This window comes from Protopterus annectens, chromosome 13.part0 (assembly GCF_019279795.1).
Source record: "Protopterus annectens isolate FY-2018-M chromosome 13.part0, PAN1.0, whole genome shotgun sequence".
In the NCBI taxonomy this organism is placed as follows: Eukaryota; Metazoa; Chordata; order Ceratodontiformes; family Protopteridae; genus Protopterus; species Protopterus annectens.
This window is the reverse complement of record NC_056747.1, coordinates 336,975,696-336,999,269: the sequence shown is the minus strand read 5'-3', so window position 1 is coordinate 336,999,269 and position 23,574 is coordinate 336,975,696. Positions and strand designations below refer to the sequence as shown.

Below are 23,574 nucleotides of genomic sequence, written 5' to 3'. Positions count from 1 at the left end.
GCTCCGACTCGGCACTTGCTAAGCTCGAGAGTCACTTTTACCAGCTCGAGGCAGCCCCATATCCCATGATGCAAGGCGGTAAGTACCCAGATCTCGTTTGATGACAAAGGGCAATAGCACCAAGCATAAAACACTTCCCAAAGGAAGAAAGAAAACTTACAGGATGGAAGAAGGACCAGGTCTGAATGGTCTTCAGCATAATAATTTCTTATAACAAGGTCTGTCCAGGCCTGGGGAAGGAAGGAGGGTCGAAGAAAGAAGGAGAGAAGACAACTAACATGGAAGGGTATGGTAGGTACATAACTTCTTAATGTTAAGTTGTCAATCTCGCCTTCATTCTTGCTTGATGGGACCGGCCCCTAGCACCTCTATCCTGGGTGGCTCAATGGAACAGACTCTTGAGGACTGTAGAGCCAAAACTGGCTCTGTCCCTGGAGGCCAAGTCCAATTTGTAATGGGAAACAAAAGTGTGAGGAGTGGCCCAAGTGGCCGCTGCACAAATAGTGTCTAAAGGAAGTCTAGCTTGAAAGGCTGTAGAAGTAGCTAAGCTCCTAGTTGAATGTGCTTTAGGTTTTGAGCACAGCTGTTTTCCCTGAGCAGATAAATTTCAGAGATGACCAAGAAAGCCATCTGGACAAGGTCACTTTAGAAACAGGAAGGCCTTTTTATTATCCGCATAGGAAACAAAAGTTGATCAGATTTTCTAAATTTTTTGTTCTGTCCAAATAATATCTAAGTTGACGGTGGACATCAAGATAATGTAGTTTTTGTTCAGCTCTGTCTGAATAGTTTGGGAAAAATACAGGAGATCAATGGATTGATTCAAATTGGTCTTTGAAGCGACCTTAGGCAAAAAGGTCGGATTAGTTCTCAAAGATACTCTGTCTTTGTGAAAAACCAAATAGGGGCGTCAAACCGATAGAGCATGAAGTTCAGACACCCTCCTGGCCGATGTAATAGCCACTAGGAATAAAGTTTTCCAAGAAAGAAATTTCAGGGAACAAGAAACAGCTGGCTCAAGGGGAAGAATCAAGGATGTCAGCACTAAATTTAGATCCCACTGAGGAGGAGGATTCCTGATTGGAGGCTTTAGTAGGAAAATTCCTTTCAAGAAGGCCCTGCAGAGCCTATGGGACATAATATTATGATCTGCGACCCCGAAATGAAAGTTGGAGATAGCAGCCAATTGAACTCTTGACTGTGGAAGAAGAGGAGCCTGCATGAAAAATCTCTGCTAAGAAGTCCAGGACCGCCTGAACAGGGGCAGTGAAAGGATCAATATTATTGGCCTTAGCCCAATAAGAGAAACATTTCCATTTGCTTGTATAAATCCTCCTGGTAGAGGATTTTAACGAAGCTACTATGATGTCTCTAACTGGGTTAGAGATCAAAGGAAGCCTGGCTAAGGAAGGAAGTGGAGCAACCATGCTGTGAGGTTGAGAGAAGGGATAGACCGGTGCAGCTGACCGGATTGGTGAATCAGAAGATCTGGCACTGGGTCCAGATGCCACGGCTGCACCAAAAGGTGATGATGGAGGAACGGGAACCAAACTTGTTGAGGCCAGTAAGGGGCAATGAGAATCAATTTGGCTCTCAAAACGGTAGCTTTCTGGATAACTTGAGGGATCAGAGGAAATGGAGGGAAGGCATAAAGAAGTCCCTGGGGCCAATCCTGGGTCAGAGCGCCTCTGGGGATGGCCTGGTAGAGGAAGAGACAGAAGAAGTCTGGGCATTTGCTGTTTTGGGGAGTAGCAAAAGATCGCAACATGGACTACCCTATTCCAGAAATATCTCTTCCGCTATAGATTGCTTGAGAGACCACTCGTGAGGCATGAGAATAGCTCTGCTCAATCTGTCCGCTACAATGTTGGTTTTCCCAGGGATATGCGTTGCTACCAGAAACCGATGAGAGGAGATCGCCCATTGCCATAGTCTGAGCGCTTCTCGACACAAGGGGTAGGACTTGGTTCCTCCCTGTTTGTTGATATACCAAACTACAGACATGTTTGTCTGTGTGGACTGCAATTGTCCCTACCGGAAGAAAGTCGTTGAGGGCTTGCAACGTTAAAAGCACTGCTCTCATCTCCAGGACATTTATGTGCAGATGGTACTCGAACGGCTGCCACGTCCCATGAACCATCCTGCCCTGATAATGACCCCCCCACCCGATCAGGGAGGCATCCGTGGTGACAGTGGCTATCGGGGATGGGGGTACAAAGTACCTGCCTTGGTGAACCTGAGGAGATGTGATCCACCAAGCAAGATGATCTTTGCAAGTCTGTGTCACCAGAATCTGGTGACGCATTGATAGTTGTTGGTACGACCACTGTGTGAACAGCATCCACTGAAGAAGGCATGTAGAATCGAGCCAGGAAGAAGAGTAATGGCCGCAGCCATGAGGCCTAATACCTTTAGAACCATTCTGGCCTGTACTTTCTTGTTGGCCAGAATGATCCTGACATGACTCTGAATGTCTGAAACTCTTTGATCTGTAAGGGTAGCTGACAGCCGAACAGTGTTTAAGTTTGCGCCTATGAAAGTAATAGACTGGCAGGGCGATAAGGATGACTTTTCGAAGTTGATCGAGATGCCCAAATGAGAACAAAGACTTATTGTGTAATCCCTGGCTTGAATAAGCTGATGCCTGGTGGTGGCTGACAGGAGCCAGTCGTCGAGATACGGAAACACCTGGAATCCTTGACGTCTCAGGTGAGCCGTGACCACTGCCATGCATTTGGTGAACACTCTGGGGCTGTAGTGAGACCAAAGGGCAGGGCTCTGAACTGGAAATGACTGGACCCCAGCCGAAAGCGGAGAAATCTCCTGGAGCGCCTGTGAATTTTGATGTGATAGTACGCATCCTGAAGATCTATTGAGCACATCCAGTTGTCCTTCTGTAAGAAGGGCAGAATTGACTGAAGAGTGACCATTCGAATCTTGTCTTCCTCACAGACTTGTTGAGTCTGCTGAGATCCAATATTGGTCTCCAGTCTCCCATCTTTTGGGGACCAAAAGAACCTTGAGTAGATTCCGGCTCTGAATGGTCTATTGTAACTGGCTGAATGGCTCTTTTGCAGTAGTTTTGAGACTTCTAACTCTGCAATTTCCTTAGACCGGTGGTACATCTGGAAGGGAATTTGAGGGGAAAGGACTTTCCTCGAAAGGAATTATGTAACCCTTGGATATGATCGACTGTACCCATCTGTCTTGAGTGAGGGAATGCCAGGCTTCTGGGTACAGTGATAATCTTCCCGACTGCCTCCAAGGAGGGACAGCCGGGCAACATCTCAGGGATGCTGAAAGGGCTTGTCAGAGAGAGGCTCTCTGTTTCCCTGGTTTTGGACCCCCTCTGCCTCTAGAGCGGCGCCTGTTGTTGTTACCCCTCTGCCTCTAGGGGTAAACTGACCACGTGAATCTGCGTGACTCCTTGGGATTTCGGAACCACATTTTGCCACCTTTCTGTCCTTTGGGGTAAGGTCTAGAAGGAGTGGAAAACGGACTCCTACAGCAGAAAGAGTCTTGCCGTCCTGCTCACACCTGGTCAAAGTTTCCTTCACCTGAGGGCCAAACAAAGCTGACCCATCAAAGGGAGAATTTGTGAAGGACGCCTTAAAGGGATCTGCAAAGTCACATAGCCGCATCCAGGCTTGGCGCCTAAGAGCCACACCTGTACCTGCGGCCCTACTCGCCCATCAGCAGCATATGATATTAGCCGCATGGAGGAGTTTGCAATGGAATTAAGGGTTCCTAGCTGCAAAGCAATTTTTTCTTGAGCCCCTGCAGCTGTAGGATCCTGTACTACTTCACCCAGCTCCTTAAGGATATCCCTCTGGAGTCTGGTGAAGTGACATAGGTAATTCAGCGAACGCATAGCAAAGGTCGCTGAGGAAACATCCGCCACTGCATACCTATCCATGGTCCTAGAGTCCTTATTAGGAGGATGGACGGCACGGAAGGATCTGCAAGTTCCTTCTTGGTGGCAGCAGCCACCACCATGGCATCAGCGGGGACACCCTTAGTGAGGAATTGCTTGTCACACGGGGCAGTGATAAATTTTGAAGGCCTCCTAGGGACCGGCTCTATAGAGTCAGGAGCAGCCCACGCCTTTCGGGCTATAACCTGCATAAGGGGGTCGAAAGGCGGAGACACCCAGGAGGTGGAGGGCCGAGATCCAAATGCCTCTAGGTATACTGACTCATCCTCAGAGGGATTATTGGTGGGCCAGTTTCCCCTCTGTTTAAGGAGTTCTAGGATGTCTGAGAAGGAGACATCCTCAGAGGGGGATCTTGGGGATCCCTCTGACTCATCAAAGTCAGTATCTGAAGTGATAGACTCGGGAGTCTACGTGTTTCCTCTTACAAGTCCTCTTCCTAGGAGGATCTCCAAACATCAGGAGAATCCTCGGAAGAGGGGAAATTCCCAATGGGAAACCTGAGGCGGAGGATCTCTGGGTCCTGTAGCAAGAGAAGTGGCAGAGATGTCAACAGGCACTATAGAGGGAGGAGCTAAGGAACAGACTGCTGGCTGATACCAGTGGCCAGCACACTCTTCATCACCTCGAATGCTCCCTCCCAGGCAGGTCCGAGAGAACCCGTTCCAAGAGCTAGGAACCCAGGGACCACCGAAGGGAAGTCTCGAGGCAGATGTCGGAGCCGAGCTCACCAAGGCCGAGGCTCCAAGGGGAAGAGCGGGTTCGGACAAGGGTCCGATGCCACTCACCCTCGGAGGAGACCATGGAAGCCTGGCCACCGAATCCCTCTAAGGAAGGTCTCAAGAGGAGATAAGAGTAGAGGCTGAAGGGACAGAAGGGGGTATCCGTCCCTCAGCCGTAGCAGTAACCATTCCCGAAGACTCCAACTCCAAGCTCTGGGGTAGAGTTGAAGGAGGAACTGTAACGGGGTGTGGACCAATAGTCGCCTGTTGAGACGGACTATGTAACATTTGGGCCAGTGCCTGTGACTTAAGTAATCTACTGACCACTCTCTAAGTCATGGTCCGAAAGCCTGGATGACCTTGAAGATCGCCCGATGGCTCCGTTCCGAGAGGAGAGGTGAAGCCGGAGCCGAAAGTATCGGCTCCAAGGAAGGAGACCTCGACCTCTTCCTCGAAGGAGCCATCGGAACCGATGAAACTATTGAACCTGTCGGAGCCGACAACTTATCGGAGCAGACAGGTAGCCTCGATGCATCGGCTCCAGCCGGAGCTGATACAGCCACAAAAGTAACGGTGTCGGAGCCGATCGGAGCCGACACCGATGCCTGTGCCACATGGTGGTCGGAGCCGATCGGGCCGACACGAAGTGGTCGATGCAGAATCGGCACCGATAGCCATCGGTGCCGAAGGCTTTGTTGCCAGAATCGGCTCCAGCCGAGCCGATCTCGACTCAGAATGAGTCGGAGCCGAGGCCGCAGGCTTTGACACAGAAGCCTGGGCCTTGGAAGACTTGGCAGTCTTAGGTGGAGCCGACTTAGCCGGAGAGCCCTCCGGCTTAAGAAGGCCCCTGAGTATTAATTTGTTTCTTCTTTCCTGCAGGACTCTCTGGCTGAAAGAATGACATATAGCACAGGAGTCCTGCAGGTGAAGAGGCCCCAGGCAATAAAGGCAAGAAGTGTGACTGTCTGTCAGAGACATCTTCTGACAGCACGAGTCACACTTCTTAAAGCCTGAGACCCTTTCTTTTGACATGGTGTCACACAAAACACACACACACACCAGTCAAAGACTTTAAATTTAAATATACCAAAAAGGTATAAGTACAAAACACACACACACCCTAACAGGGGGGGGGATGGGATGGGTAAAGTCTGACTAAAAAATAATAAGAGACAGACAAATTTCTGTCAGAAACAGATTAAAACTAAATAAAAACTAACAATAAGGGGTTTTTAAGTTCAAAGGGGCTAAAATAGCGAATTAGTAAATCACTTACCAGGAGCTAGTAAAAGGAGGACCTCATAAGCGAAGCGGCAAACGAGATCTGGGTACTTACCGCCTTGCATCATGGGATATGGGGCTGCCTCGAGCTGGTAAAAGTGACTCTCGAGCTTAGCAAGTGCTGAGTCGGAGCCGAGGGATCGGCTCCGAACCCATCAAGCAAGAATGAAGGCGAGATTGACAACTTAACATCAAGCTTTTCAGCCATGCCAAAGTTAGAAAGACAGCCTTGAAAAACGACAGGCAAATTCTTTCTAAAAGATCACACCCACCCACTCACCACACTAGACTATAGCAAACACTGGGGGGGGGGGGGGGGGGGACACCACAGAACAAACTACTCTACCTACCTAAAAACACTAACATTTGATGCCCAAGCGAGGGGAGGAGATGGGGAAGCTACATTAACACTGACTGAGAAAATTAGCTACTCACAAAAAGGTTTTAAACCCACTTGCTAGTTAGAGCTCAGAAGACACTATGTAGAAGCGAATCGTGGCAAATGAGATCTAAGGAAGGAAGGCAATGGAGGTGTATTACGGGTAAGGTGAGGAGTTTGGAGCTGATGTAGCATGGTTGCTGGCTCGGATCCGATACCTCTCAACTGTCCAGATTTTTTGCTCATATTTTTGGTCTGTTCCTCATAAAATTTGCGGATTTCTGGAAAATCACTGGGATGATCTGAGAATTGAAGTCACTAAATAATGATATACATTTGAATTTCAGACTTCAAATCTTTCAGAAAATGTTTGTTAAAACAAACCCTGCCACTCTAGCAACTTTCTAAGTTTATAGAAGCAATGTTTAAAATGTGTTTCTATTTTTGGGCCTTTGTCACCCTCCCTCCCCCATTCTGTCAGGCTTATCCCAGATTTCTTGCTGTAAGAGGTTGAGATGTATGAGCGCAACACTTTCATTTTGGCAGTTTATACATTACTCTTCTCTGCTCTCCCTTAGTTTTCACTATCTACTCTATCATTGTATCAATATTTACTTCCCCTCCCCCCCAGCCTTCATATCTGTACAGAGTTTTACACCAACACTGTCAATCACATACAGCCACTGCTGGATTTCCATTTCTACAGCATCACTCCTCAAACTGTGTTCTTACAATAACACAGCTAAATGTTTGCAACCACTACACTGCTTTGCTTCTTTTATTCCACTTCTATTCTGCTGTCTTCACGCTTCTCTTATATAACTCATACAGAAGTTATGTACCTGCCTTAGCACTGCATTCCTTCATTCACATGTTTCCAATATGACTGATGGGTCACTGAACCACTTGTCAGATCACAGATGAAGAACTAGTAACTAGTACTACAGCCTTGACCTCCTTTAAATTTCTTATCTTCCCATAATGCACTAGTGTATGAAGTTTCCTCAGACTGAGTTTAATGCCAAGAAATTAAAGCAAGATTTCTAAACAGCAGAAGAAAATATTTCACCTGTTCTTCAGGTCCAACAGAAGAGCAATTATGATTGGGAAAGAAGGGAGGGTTGTTGAACTGGATGGACATGGATAAAAGGATCCAGCATCAAGAAAGGGATATAACTATTTTATCCTATGGTCAGATACCTCAACTTCTGGCCACCCGAGTGGAATAATGACAGGAGACCTTTGAGGACAGGGGCCTCCAAAGGAAGCCCTAGCCCTCGAGAAAGCATCCAATTTATAATGTTTAGCAAAGGTATACAAGGAATTTCTAAAGAAGGCAGTGGAACTGGATCCAGACCTCATGGAATAGGTCCCGGGTTTGCATGGTAAAGGATGACTGCAAGCTGAATAAATGTATGACAAAGAAAAAAAACACCTAGATGAGGTGAATTCAGACTCTCTTGAACCAAGCTTGTTAGAAGCAAATGACAGAGTTGCAAATCTTTTCTAATGGGTTTTGTTCTGTGTAGATATAATCTCGGCTGCCTATGCACATCCGAGGTATGTAAACTTTATTCTTCTTTATTGGAATGGTTTAGAAAAAAATTCTAGTAAATGGATAGTGTGGTGTAGGTTTGCATCGGAAAACATCCTGGGGCAAATGAAAGGTTGGTATGTAAACACACCTTTCCTTTGTGGAAAACCAAGTACAGGAAAGACTGAAGACAGGGAATGTAATTCCAATAACCTTTTGGCTGAAATAACAGACAGGGAATGCAATTCCCAATAACCTTTTGGCTGAAATAACAGTCACTGAAAACTAAGTTTTTAGGAAAGAAATTTCAAGGGAGCAGAAGATGTTGGTTTAAATGGAAACTTAAGTTTAAGCTTCCTATACCAAGGGGAGATTGCACAAAGGCAATGGTTCTCTAACAGAGGACAATGAAAGAAAACTCCTTTGAGAAATGCTTTGCAGATGGTATGAGAATCGAAGCAACAGACATTGCAGTCTGAGTGAAAATTTGAGATAGCTGCTGAACTGCACTTCAGTAATAGAAAATCTGGAACTCAAGTTCAAAATCCTTACCAAGAATTATATGTCTGAAACAGAAGCAGTAGAAGGGTCAGTGTTCTGTGTTGTTGTCCAGAGGGCAAACCATTTGCACTTGCCAACGTAGATTGTTTCTGGGATATAGGCAAGATCCAGACTACATCAATGGACAAGGTAGATTCACTGGCTATCATGGGAATTGGCAAAACCATACAGTTAATCTGAGGTTGTGCAAATCCAGGTGAGGGCACCTGGCTGAGTGGGACAGCAGATCCTAAGTCGTAGAGTGTTCATAGGCTGGTACTAGGCTATCGGCCCTAGGGCCTATACAAGCCTAGCCATAACAATTCCCTGGCTATTTCTTCCCAGAATATTTATTTCCTTAGTCCCCTGTCTAGCAGGGCGACTGAAGTGATCCCCGGGGTGAATTTCCCATCCAATCAAGGTTCCTTTTGAAAAGGACCAAAGAGACACTCAGCTTGACATGTACGAGCAGTCTATTCCAGAGTATGGGGAGTCTCTGGGTCAGGAACCTATCCCTCCAGCATGTTTTATTCACTGTGATGACCAGGTTTAGATCCCTGGAGCATGTGACTCTGTGGGATTGGGATTTCTTTACGTGTAGCATGTCCAACAGCTCTGGGTTTGACATGGCCTTGTATGTTAAGCAGAGATCGCATCTCGGGGTAGGCGATATACGACAGAGTGTAGCTGGAGTTTTTTTTTAGACTGTCAGCATAGGGCATCTGCTTTAGGGCTGTGATTCATTTAGTGAGGTATTTCTGTGGCCTTTCCAGTTGTTGCAGATGTCTTGTGAGGTGCATACCAAATGGGGCATTGTACTCTATAATGGGTCTGAGGGATGAGTACAGTGGGACAATTACCTCCTTTTTTCTGGATGAAAAGCCCTTTGTGATGAGGTGTGCCACATAGAAGGATTTCCTGACTGTTGTGGCAATGTGGTTATCGAAGGTGAGACCACTGTTCACCTGTGTCCCTAAGTCCCTTATCACACTTCCGGTGTTTGGTGTACTGCCACTTATGTGGTAATTCATGGGTACATATTTTTTCCCAAAGGGGATAACTATACATTTCTTGGCATTTAGCTTGAGCCCATGGCTCTGGCACCAAGCATCTGCTTCTGTAAGGCCCTTTTGTAGAATATCCACATAATTTGTGGATTCAATAATGGCTCCCAGTTTGCAGTCACCTGCAAACTTTGTTAGCCAGAGTCCCTTAGTGCTGGCTTGTACTTCAGAGAAGTAGATGCCAAAGAGCGGTCCCAGGACTGAACCCTGAGGTACTCCACTTGTCTGGAGCTGGATTTTGAGTCGGATACTTTTACAGTGTGGGTTCTGTCAGTAAGCCAGTTGGCAACCCATCGAGTGACATAGGGATTAATGCCCAGCTTAGTAAGTTTGTCTAGGACTCCAAAGTGGGGGATGGTGACGAAGGCCTTGGCGAGGTCCAGATAGGCTGTGGACCGCCTTACCCTCACATCCACAGCTCTGGAGACTGATTCGAAGAAGTCAATCAAGTTGTGGAGACAAGATCGGCCCTTTACGAAACCAAACTGGGTGAGGTCCAGTGTTTGAAGGTTGCCAATGTCTTTGTTTATAAGTTCCATGATAATGCATTCCATGGCTTTGCAGATCAGGCTCGTCAGTTCCTGGGATCCAAAGTGGATCCCCCTTTGTGGAGTGGGATAACTGTAGCTCTGTGCCACTCATTGGGAATGAAGCCTGAGGTGAGGCTATGATTAAACATGACACTTAGGTGAAGTGTCAGTTCATTTTGTCGTTCATGTAGTACACACCCCGGGATGTCGTCTGGTTCCATGGATGCTGTATTCTTAGCTTTGGAGAGTGTGTTTTTTACCTGTGTGGCCGTGATTACCGGACTCTGGCAATCTTTTGGTATTGAGATGGGCCCTTTAGGGGGTGACCGGGGGGGGTGAATTTGGCACTAAATCAATCTGTCAGGATATTGGCAATATCCTTGTTATCAGTATATTTAATGCCATTCTGTTGTAGCTCAGAGCAGATCTGAGCATTGGCATTTAGATACTTGACATAACTATAGAATGCCTTGGGGTTGTCCTTGGAATCTTTGGTAATTTTATTTTATTAACTAGCTTTGGAGGATTTTATGAGGGATCTCAACTTCTTACTGAGACTGGTAAGGGAGTATTTTGCATCCTGGGATTTTCCTCTTTTCTGCAACAGTTTCTTCCTTCTGTTGTATAGTGTGTTTATGGCAGGGGACCACCAGATTGGCTTCCTTTTTTTTTTTGGAGGAGAGCATCTTGGTTCTATTTGGAATGGCACGATTCATGAATGACTGCATGTGCTCATACACAGTGCCTTAAGTGTAGGATTCAGCAGTCAAACTTTCAGTTCCCACCTGCATGGGTGTCATGAAGTTGGTCACTTCTGACTTGAGTAGCATGAAGTTGGCTTTGGAGAATTTTTTTTATGGAGGTTTCCCTACTGGGGGGGTGGGATGTGGACGTCAAGGGTAATTAGCTTATGGTCAGACCTGAACAATGAGGGGGTGACCACTGGTGTGAAGCATCAATCTCCCATGTTGGTAATGACCAGGTCTAGGATATTTGAGCCCCTGGTGGGACTATGGATTAGTTGATACAGGGCATTGGAATTTATGAATTCCAAGAACCGATGGGCAAAGTGTTGGTACCCCAGTAGTTTTCCCAATTAATGGCAGGGTAGTTGAAATCACCCAGTATTAGGGTGTTTGGTTGTATCTTAATATTTTCCAGTATGTTTAGAAAGGTGCAGTGAGAATCTTGGGGCATGGTGGGGGATCTGTAGCAAGCTACACTTTGGAGTGCAGTCTTACCTAGTGTTAGTTGCACCTGCAGAATTTCAGATGCATTGTGTCGGGCAACTAGCCTGGAGGTGTGAATATCCTTGGTGAATATGGACACTCCTCTGCCTTTAGTGCTTCAGTCCTGGTTTGGTGGCCGAAAAGTGTGGTAAGAGTTGTAGCCTGGTATTGCAGGAGTGCTCTCTGGAGCCTTGAACCAGAGGTCCCAGTTACTCCATTTTTAGGAGTGCCTCGAGAGAGTTTATTTTGAAGTTTAGACTTCGAGTATTGAGTAGCATTACCTTCAGATTTTACATGCTTATATCTGTTACGGTGGTGGCTTTGTCCTTTGTGCCTTGCCTAAAAAAGGCACTATAGGGGTGGCAAGAGCCTTGGCCAGTAACCTGAATCCCAGGGGCGACAGGTGCTGACCATCTCTGGCAAAGCATCGTGGTCTGTCGATCATGTCTTCCTAGGCAGACAGATACTGGATCCCCTTTGAATGACACCAGAAACTTAGCCAATTGTTGAAGTCAATCATTTTGTCCTTATACTGTTGTATCATTCTGGAAGAAGGCAGGATGCTACTCAGGGCTAGGGTCATACATGCCTGGGCCACATGATCTGAGAGCTCTTCCATGTCTCTTTTCATGTGTTCTCTGATATAAGGTCTTAACAGGAAGAAACCAAATTTGCCTTGGTAGTATGGGGCAATGAACATTACAGTAGCTTTGCATCTGATTGCTTCCTGTGAAAACCTGTGAATAAGCGACAAAGGGGGTATGCTTAAAGCAGCCCAAAAAGCAGCCCAAGAGACAGTTATTCAACTACAGCATCTCTCAGTGTGGGGGTGGGGGCTCTACTCCTGGCAAAAATAAGTTGCTGTATTTCATACTGCATGGTGAAACAAAAGATTTCAGTAAGGCTGGCCTTAGCATCTGAATATTTGATGTTTTACCACTGGTTTGAGAGACCGCTTGTAAAGCATCAGGATGGATCTGTTGAGCCTGTCGGCAAGGTAACTAGCCTTTCAGGAATGTGCACTGCTTCACTGGATATCTACTCATTTCCCTCAAGAGACCTTAGTTCTCGGAGACTTCAACATAGATTGGAATACCTGTGCCCACTCAGCTCCTTCTACACATATTAACCTCTACTCTTTCAAGCAAATTATTAATACTCCCACCAGGCTAGGGAAATCCAACCAGAAAGACAGTATACTTGACTGGGTGCTAATAAATAGTCACCCTGATCACTATACACCTGGTACTCTCCCCGATAGTTTAAGTGTCCACCACCTTACTTACATCATTAAGCATAAGATAGCCATTCCTAAGCAACCCACACTCAGAGCTGTTAGAAACAAAAAGAAATTTGACTTAACTAAACTTCAACTAGAACTATCTTCTTGTAACTGGATAATACTAAAATATCTACCCCTAGAAGAAGCAGTGCTATACTTTAACAAAAAATTCCTAGAAATTCTTAATTTTCATGCTCCCATCCGTTCAAAGAAAACCAAAACTGTAGACGTTCCTTGGCTCTCAAAAGAAACAAGGCAGAAAATTAATCTCAGAAACAAAGCGTGGTCTGCCTGGCGTACTACTAAACTCCCCCTGGACCAAAGTAAATACAGACAACTTAGGAATGAAACTAAAAGGCAAATATTACTAGATAAAAGACAATACTATTGTAAATTGCAAACTGACCACCAAAACTGTCCACAAAATTCTGGGCTGGACTAAATCAACTTCTTCACCCTGGTTGTACTACTACCCCTGTCCCTGCCACACTCATTGATAAATCTGACGATGTCTCTAATAGTTTTAACCACTTCTTTACTGAGACAATTCAAACTCTATCTAATCAATTACCACCCAGCCCTCATACCTTTGACTCGAACACTCAAAAATATTCCCCTACTTACCTTTCAACCTGTACCAACTTCATTAATTTGTAAATTAATTAAAAAACTAAAACCCTCCACACTCTCTGCTGACCAACTCCCAGCTGAATATTTGCAAAAAACAGCTGATGTAATAGCTTACCCAGTGTCTATCCTCATCAACCGCTCCTTAGCAGAGGCCAAAATCCCCGAGATCTGGAAGATATCATATGTAATTCCTCTCCACAAGGGAGGCACTTCCACTGATCTCTCAAACTACAGGCCCATATCCATACTTTCCTCTAGCAAAAATAATGGAAAAATGTGTTCAGAAACAGTTTATGCAACACCTAATTGTCAACCAACTACTGGCTGATACCAAACATGGTTTTAGACCCCTCCATAGTACTACCTCAGCCCTCCTTGTCTTTTCAAACACCATAAACTCCCATCGTAATAATAATAATATCTCATCTGCACTATTTCTGGATCTGTCGAAGGCCTTCGATATGGTGGATCATAAACTTCTAATCAATACATTGCCTTCACTTGGTCTGGACACCATTGCTGTACAATGGTTTAGTTCCTATCTATCTGGCAGAAAACAAGCAGTTTTATGGCAGACCAAACTTTCTAAGTTACTACCTAATACATTGGGAGTCCCACAAGGATCTATTTTAGGACCGTTATTATTTTTCATCTTTATCAATGATCTGCATACAGTTATTCCTAATGCCAGTTGTATACAATATGCAGACGATTCTACGTTAATTTGCTCTGGTACTACCCCCTCAGATTTACAATTGTTAACCCAGTCTACTTTCAGCAAAATAGAACACTGGCTCTCCAGTCGTCGCCTGATTCTCAATCCTAAAAAAACTAAAATGTTGTTGTTTCTTCCAACTAATAGGTCCTGCTCCATCAACTTTACTATCCAAGCTAAGGATGGGACCATAATTTCTCCGGACCTCTCTACAAAATTACTAGGGGTAACCATAGACAACAAACTAAAATTTGATATACATGTAAACCAAATGATCAAGACCATTAACAAGAAGCTAGGCTCTTTATATAGAATAAATAGCTTCTTGACCCCCCAAGCTAAAATTGCCATTGCCCAGACTCACCTTCTCTCATCACTCCTGTACTGCCCCTTTACTTCACAATATAAGTAAAACTGTCATGAACAAACTCTCCAATTGCTACAATCATATTGCTAGGTTTGTTACTGGGTCACCATATAGGACCCATCATTGTACCAACTTAGCCAAGCTCAACTGGTCTGAGCTTCCTAACCTTATTTCTTTCAACCTACTAGTCCTTACCCACAAAATTATATACAACCCTGAATATGCTCCTTCCCTCAAAATGCTGCTTCCCCTTTGTAACAATCCACGTCCATTGAGGTCATCTAACCGTCTCCTAATCCAAACATTCAAAACTAATAACTCTGCTGGTGACTCCCTTCTCACCAACGCTGCAGGTAAAATTTGGAACAAACTCCCCCATGATATTATATCCATCTCTACTTTAAGTCAATTTAAAGCTAAGCTAAAAACACATCTGGGTTCAATGCGAAGTTGTCACTGCCTAAACCCGGGATAGTCTACCTTAGGCTGGACTAACATCCATTACAATTGAATCTCCTACATCTCCTTTCTATCCTAATCCTCTCACATTTTAGATAAATTAGAAAGAATAACAAATGTTCTAATTTTGATTGTAAAATTTGCTTCACTGTTATTTAATTGCTTTTTGATACCTGTGTTTGGAGCTTTTCTCCCCGGGCCTCCGCTGAAAATGGACATGCATCCAGTCGGATCCTCCCAGTCAACAAATGTAAAATAAATAAAAATAAATAAAAATAAAAAAATTAGAAAGCAATGAGAAGCAATCACCCACGGCCACACTCTCATGGCTCCCCGCCATAAAGAGTGAGATCTGGTTTCTTTCTGCTTGTTTATGTACTAAACCACTGTCACACTATCTGTTTGGACAGAAATCAACTCTGGAGGTAAGAAGTCCTGTAGTTCCCACAACACACGAAGGATTACGTGCATCTCAAAGACATTGATGTAAAAGTTGGCCTCTTGAAAGCTCTAACATTCAGTCCATCCTCCCCTTGTAATGCCCCACCCACACCTCACCCCAAGGAGTAGTCATCCACGGTTTCTACTGTAACAGGTGTTGGCAAAATGAACAGCTTTCCTGAAATATTACAGAGGGAACTTAGTCACCATTGTTAAATGTTCCATGATGTGGATGATGTGGATGGAAAACTGAAGTGAAACAAGAGACCACTCAGCAATGAAGTATTCTTACGTAAAAATAAGCAGACTGTACCATCCCAGAACTTGGAAAACTAAACCTGCTGGCTGACTACCAAAGAAAAGGGTGTGAATGCAATCTTTTATTGTTTAAATCAGGTTCTGAAGCAAGAACTTTATGCATCTTGTTGTGTCCAAAATTAGTTGATTATAGAATGGATTTCTCATAGTTTATGGAAATGCCCAAGGACAGAGTTGGATCAAATATTCACAGGCACTGATCAATAACTTTTGTTTTGGGACAGAAAGCAGCCAATTGTGCAGATATGGAAAACACTCAAAACTCTCATAGCCAGAGATGCTCTACTACCACAGTCATGCACTTTGTAAATACTCAGGGGCCAGTAGTGAGACCAAAGGGCAGGATCCTAAACTGAAAGTGGCTGGCTCCTAAGCAGAGGAGTAGAAATCTCCTGAAGGCCTTACTATTTTGATGTGGAGAAAGGAGCCCTGGAGATCAGCAGTGCACCGGCTTCATCCCAGCTGAATGGAGGGCAGCCACTGTCATCCCTCTACACAAAGGTGGAGCATCCACTGACCCAGACATTTACAGGCCCATCAGCCAAATTAGCCTGATCTGCAAGGCCATGGAATGCATTATCATGGACTTTATAATCAAGGACATTGGCAACCTCCAAACGCTTGACCCCACACAGTTTGGTTTTGTCAAAGGGACATCATGCCTGTTAAACTTGGTAGATTTCTTTGAAACAGTCACCAAAGCCACAGATGCAGGGAAGATGGTGCGCACTGCCTACCTTGACCTAGTCAAAGCCTTTGACACTATTCCCCACTTGGGCATAATAGATAAACTCTCCCAGCTAGGCACTGACCCATATGTTACCAGATGGGTAGCTAATTGGCTCATTAATAGAACTCACTCAGTCAAAGTAGGGGAAGCCACCTCTAGTAGTAGACCCATAACGAGTGGTGAACCCCAAGGATCGGTCATGGGGGCTCTACTGTTCGAGATATACTTTTCTGAGGTGCAAGCCAAAACCAGTGGTCTGTGGCTGACCGAGTTTGCAGATGACTGTAAGCTGGGTGCTGTCTTAAATTCCCCTAATGATGTGAACATCCTCCAAGAGGGCCTTACCCAAACTAATAACTGGTGCCAGAAGCAAGACCTCAAACTGAATGCCAAGAAATGTATCATCATCTCCTTTGGGGGAATGTCATCTCCACTAATTATCACATTAACAACAACGTACTTAAGCATGCAATCAGTCGTGAGGGACTTGGGCACCCAGGTTGATAGCAACCTGACTTTTGACCACCAAGTTGCCTCTGTTGTACGGAAGGCTTTCTACATGGCCCACCTCATAAATAAGGGCACTACATCCAGGAACAAGGAGGTCATAACATCCTGTACTCCTCCCTTATCAGACCCATTATCAAGTACAATGCCCCCTTCGGGATGCCTTTGGGTACCTTGCCAAGCACATGCAGCAGTCAGAGAGACCACAGAGGTTCCTGCCCAGGAAAATCCAGGGTCTCAAACACCTATCCTATACAGATATGCTAAATCCAGGGTCTCAAACACCTATCCTATACAGATATGCTAGAAGCCCTGTCCCTCTACTCAGTCTCATACAGACTGCTCAGAGGTGACCTGTGTCTGGCATACAAGGCCATTTTAGATTCATTCTTGATGGAGTTGTTGCATATCTGTAAGACAACAAACTCCACTCATGCAACCCACACGCAAGGCCTTAACCTGGTCTGTGACATTAATAGAACTTGTTAGCGGGAAAGATTTGTGTCCCAAAAACTCCCTCCACCTGTGGAATAGACTCCCTCAAGCAGAGTACCTCTGTAGCCCTCTTTAAAAGGAACCTGGATGACTGGATTGGAAACAGAAAATATACCCCTGGGATCCCAACAATGTCCCTGCTGGAGAGTGGAAACAAGTGCTTACTTTGAGAGAACATGGGCGAAATTCTTGCCTAGGTTTATAAGGACCTCCGGGCCAATAGCCTAGTATCATCCTATGAACCTATGAATCTATATCCAATCATTTGCCTATAGGTAAAGCAAACCCAAATGCATTGTGATCATCCTGAACTGGGTCTTCCTAGTTGTTTAGATGGCAGAGATCCTCATTTTTCTTAGGAACCAGAAAGTACCTTAAATAGAATCCTGACTATCTGATCTGGTTGAGACCTCTTGGACAGCTCTTTTTTGGAATACAGAGAGAGAATAACTTTTTTGACTGCCCTTTGTTGATGGGGTGGTACATTCAGATGTGCCTATTTTAACTGGAAAGAGGACTGGGAAAGGGGAACTCTATTACCTCTGGATATTATGCTTTCTGCCCCATGAATCCTGCATGATGGCCATCCACACAAGAGAACAGAAGGATAAACAACCTCAAACTATCTCCAGAGGTGGCAGTCAAAGAGCCCTTGAGGAATGCTGAAGTTGCTATCGGAGCAAGGTCCAGAGTACAGATGGTTCTGTTGACTTTGCCCCTTTGAGTCTATATCCACTAAAAGGACAAACCTCTGCCAAGGATATCTCATGGAAAGGGTTGACACCTGGCTTTTCTAAACCACAGAGATCATCGATCCCTTTTGGTTGATGCTATATGATCTTTCAGGGGTCTCAAATTTGATTCCTATGGAATAAAGCATTTTTCCATCCTGCTCACACGTCTACATTTTTCCTGCATATAAGGACTAAAAAAAAGACCCATTATACTGGCATATGCAAAGGATGCTTTGAAGTTGTTTGCATAGTCACAAAGGCAAAGCCAGGCTTGATATCTCATAGTAATACCTGCTTCCTGCAGCACAGGCACTCCATCAGATGCAGTACGAATAAGCCTCATGACGAGATTAGTAATATTCAACATGGTGCCCACAGCTGTCTTCAATTGGATTCAGAAATCCAATATGTGCAGTCTTTTCAGAAAGGCTAGTGCATGCCGAGCCAGATCTCTCTGGAAATAATTCATGTAAGCGGCACAGTTCAAAGCCTGAAGTCAGCAGGTACCTAAACCATATACCCACTTTCTTAATCTGTCTATGGCCCTAAATTCCTTCTTGGGCACATTAAAATTAGTTATGTCCATTATTTTTCTGTTGATATGCAAAGCTGTACATTACTCTACAGTTTTGTACGGGATGTAGATTTCAGATGACAATTGCTATTGTCCATTCTATTTTGTAGCTAAATAAAGTGATTAAAAAAAAACACCTCCTCATCCTAAGAGTGCATCAGTGGGCAAAGAGCCTCTCCTCTGCTGCATCAACTCAAGAATAGTGCCAAAACTGGCATGTCCTAGAAGAGATTGGGGGGAACCCTCCTGAACTTTAGAGTCGGTGCCTGAAGTAAAAGTTTCTGAAGGGGGGGTTGATGAACCTCCTCATGTATATCCACTTTTTTATTTTATTTTTTAAGTTTATGGGTGGATAATCTGACTCTTCAAAGGACTCCTCTTGCAGTTAACCAGTGTTTTTGAGGGCAGAATGATAGAGTGTCATGGGGTGGAACCAACACTGAGGAAGTCTGTGTATTTTGTTCTCACTGTAGAAGCAATGATCCTCCTCATAACCTGAAAGGCTGTACTCACCTCAGCCAGATCCAAACTGCCTGCATCAATGTCCAGGTCCACACTTCTGTGAAAGAGATGGGTGGCACCAAGGTGCAAATTCCCAAAACTGACAAAGTGGAAGGCCTCGAGGAAGGGATCAGTGCCAAGGTCTCAAAAGCTGAAGTTTCTGATATGGAAAATAGAAGCCTGCAAGATAGCTCTGAAGACAGCATTGAAGATTTGGCACTGAGATGACTGTTCAGACACCAACAATGCTTCAAAAATCTAGACGTTGAGTGTTTAGGATCAAAAGTTTCAGGAACCAATCTGGAAGCATCAATCTGATTCAGGGAACAAACTTTGAGGGCAGAGTTAACTCCAAGCCCACTGGTGCCAAACACGGACCGAGGAATGAGCCAAGAGAGGGGATGCAATCAAACCTATCCACCCTTGTGATAGAGGGGGATGGGAGGACATCCTTCCCCCAAGTCTTCAAAAATACCCACTATGCAACTCAAATCAACTTCTGAGGTACTCTTGCAGGAACTGAATGATATGAAAGCAGCAGCAGATGGATGCCGGGAGGGGATGCTAGACAGCTTTTCTTTCTCTGAAGAAGTTCTGCTTAATCTCTTGGGTAAACCTGTTGGGAATGACAATCTGCTCCAAAGTAGACAGAGTCAATGTATGAGAATGTGTCAGCATCAAAGCCAAAGTTAACTTGTTTGCAGGCACTTTTGGAGCCAAAGATGGGCCTATATCCTTGGCTCTTTGTTCGCAAAGCTAGCCATCCTTTTCTCTCACTATTTATGCTTTTCCTTGTCTGAAGCTTTCCTGGGCTTGTCAGCCTTTGGGTAAGGAGGTAGCAGCCCTTTAACAATCAATTTATTCTTTCTATCAGAGAAGGCACAAGGCCCACAGGCTTCATAGACACATTACCCCCCCCCCCCCATTGCACACCACACACGAGTCATGATGGTCTTCAGGGAATGAATTTTGTGGCCATACTTCTAGCACTTCCAAAAACTTTTATCCTTGTCCATGTGAAGAAGAAAAAATATAAATCACACACACACAGTGCCAACAGTATGAAAATCTAAGTACAAGAACAATACATAATGTACTGAACTCTACAAATTCTAGCTCCTAAACTTTAAATTCTAACTCACACCAATAAAGAAACTAATCTCTACTACCACCTAATGATTTTGTTGTTGTCTTTCGGCTTTTCCCGGTTAGGGGTCGCCACAGCGGAACTCCGGTCCGCTAATGATTGGCAGTAGATTTTGACGAATGCCGAGGTGCCAGCTCGACGTTCAACCTTCAATGAAGGCACACCCATTTACACATGTCTTTCGAACACCCACCCAACCGCCTAATGATGATGTTAAAAAAAAATTAGGAGGCATGGGTGATGGCAGAGCAAAACTCAGACAATGCCAACAAAACAAAAACATGCTCAGAAGAAACAATTTTCCTAAAAGGAAGCAAAGGACTATAAAAATATTAAGTAAATAATATAACAAAAGAATAACAGCAATAACAAGGGAGTAAAACAGAAAAAAAACTGAGGAGGAGCACACAGCTTGTGACTGTAAAAATCTGCATCTGAATTATATTGTGGTAAATGAGATCTGAGGTAGCTTTACACACTACTGCATTATAGGGAGACAAAAAAATTAAAGGGGCTTAAAGTTGGAACACTAGTTTTGCCAGCTTGGACATGACAGGCTTCTTGAGGACTCACCAGTTACATCGAACAGATGGGATGAATAGGATCTGACAGTTGACGTTTCACATTTTGCACTGACGCTGCAAATTTCTGACTTACGACTTCATTATCTGTCAATGTCTCCCCACTAAATACATTTACTCAGCTACATATACTATGCTAGACCTCATCAAAATGACAGCAGAAGCACCCACCAGGATTATCTAGTCTACAAAATGTAAAGTCAGCCATACAAGTAAACAAACAGACTCATCACAACGATCAAGAAACAACAGACATTATATAATCTAAAAGTAAAGATTTGTTTTCAGTTCATTTAAAAGAAAAAATGGTTCAAACGAATGCAATACTTTCTCCTATGCTTCACCTCAACAAATAAAAATCTACTGTTAGAGGGACTTACTTAATTCCTGGAACTTCACAGGACTTAGGTCTTGATGATGTCTGAAATATTAAAAGTAAAATTCTTTATGTACAGTTTGAACTCAAAAAATGACACAATCTAGTAAAATATGCACCACATACACTGAAGAATAAAACCCCCAGTGTAAAACTGACTGCATATACTATTTTCTATATCTTGGCCAATGACTTTCACTTACTACAAAATGCAAATGCGTACTGTAAATAAAATACAAATGCCTAAGGCTTTAATATGTAATTTTAAATTCAATCCTGAACTTTAAAAGCTCAACACCGACAGAAGCTATTTCATTAAGTAATGCAGACATGGCCAAATAATAATATAGTGACTACATGAATGTTGAAACCACAGTGAGATAAACAATTAGGAATGTCAGCATCTGGCAGAAAATGGTTCTCTATCATGTTTAACCACTCTTCTCCTTCAATATGTCACACCTAGGTTGTTGTACACGTCTGCACTGAAAGCACAGCACAGAGTGTTAAGATCGAAATTCTAACCAGCTTTGACTCATAAGCTAGGGTCTGATTCCCTCAGTATCGACTTACATACTGCGTGACTATGCAGATCTGTGGAACTCCAGAGTTCCTGGGTTGCCCCTGAAAACAGGCACATTTTCCTTGGGGTTATGTACAGTTAAAAAAAAAAAAAATATATATATATATATATATATATATATATATATATATATATATATTTAAATGCAGCAGATTTCAGATTTAGCTTGGAGTTGGCCAGAATTTTGAAGAATTACTTAACGTTACATTGCATTTTCCCCTTAACATAAAATGTTTTGACTTTCTGTATGTAGAGTCACATTCCTTCCAAAGAGAAGGAAAGAATTTTAAAGAAAAAAAACATGATGAAAGAAAATGTGTCTTTACTAAGGTCAATTTGTATGCCAAATCACTGCAACAACTTCTTACGGGCAGTATATTTAAAACTTAAAAGTTGCCTTCTGGTGGTAGCAGACAGGTAAATGTGCACGACTATATAATCGTATCTAAAAGAGAGTTCTTAGTCTATCCCTTTATGAGTACCTCCATTTATTTCCCTTTTTTTTTCTTTTGTTGTGAAGAAATAATCAAGGGAAGTTTGCTATGGAAAACAACTGGCAAAAATGCTACCATTTCAATGATTCTCTACATGAGTAAGCAAAGGCCTTTACTTAAGACCAAGTGCATACACTTAAGTAGATATAAAAATCAAAATTCATGGTTGTGATTACTTTCGCTCCAAATCAAGCAACGTGACGCAGTACCTTTCTCTAAAAGGGAGTTTGACAATTGGATTGGTATTCACAAATTCACCCCAGGCATGACTAGCCTATTTGCTCCTTGAAAAAAAAACAAGGTAAAGGGTATAGGGTGGGTTGGCTATTATTTTTTATGATTTTAATAATGAAGCTTTTTGCCCCTAATGTTTTCTTTTTTAACAAAACTTGTAAAACTCTCACAGAGCATAAAGTCTACCTCAAACCGCTGTTGATGTCTTGGCTCAATCAGTATGCCCAAACAGCATGCACTGATATCAATGTTTATTCTGTAACTGCTTAACTGGTAAACAACTGTAAAGCAAACAGTTTAAAATTTCTTTACAGCTGTTTACCCACTGGTACTTCCTCACAACAAATTTTTGCATGGTGGGCAGGGCTACTAAATGCCTGCTAGTTTCTATTAGCCCCCCAAAAGTCCAACTTGATCAGAATGTCCCTGTCAGAAAATTTCACACATTTGCAAAGATTTCTGTATGTTTGAAGGAAGTTTTAGAAAAAAAAAACTTTTAAATAATCATTCCTTCTATGACCAACAAGAGACTAAATAATGTGAACGTGATCATCCTACAGGTAATGATTTTGTTTTTGTAACATGAACTTAAAACATTTTGCTCTTGATCTTTAAAGTGTACTTAGCTATATAAACTGCAAAGGAAAACAGACCTTTAAAGAAAAGGTAACATGGAAAGAAGGTTTTCCCAAATTGTGTGAACACTTCCATGTTCAGATGTGTTTCCTATATGAGCCTGGAAAATTTCTACCACTGTAATCATGGAGGCATACATGGATGCTAGGTGTGCCACCACAATATGCATTAGGATGATCATAGCATTGTTCCTGGACTCCACCATTCCCATGTACTAACAACATTTTTCACATATACTCTGCAGTACTCTAACCATCTCTACTTGACACTAAGCCAGCCAAGGCCTTGCTTGTCACCACAGCTAACTGTGATGCAGGTTTCCTTCTGGTGCTTCTGCTTGTGTTATATACATAAGCCTTAATTGTGCATCTTTAAAATATCCATTCAAATCAGGCTAAACCACCTTTTCTATTGAAGGATCAACTTAACCCACTTAATTATTGCCCTCCCAGATAAATCCTTCAATTCTTTATTGATTACTATCCGCAACTTTTCCTTTGGTTGATAAAATATGCCTGACCCATATACAAAACAAGAGAGGCTATAACATTTTCACTGCT

The 23,574-nt window shown here is 43.4% G+C and overlaps 1 protein-coding gene across 1 annotated transcript in view; it reads right to left on the bottom strand.

Moving 5' to 3' along the window:
• CRTC1 (CREB regulated transcription coactivator 1) overlaps nucleotides 1-23,574 on the bottom strand; it is a 1,948,027-nt gene that overhangs the window by 837,102 nt on the left and 1,087,351 nt on the right. Inside the window, exon 7 of the mRNA XM_044053956.1 lies at nucleotides 21,072-21,112. Coding sequence (XP_043909891.1) covers nucleotides 21,072-21,112 — 41 coding nt within the window. The remainder of the gene's footprint in view (nucleotides 1-21,071; nucleotides 21,113-23,574) is intronic.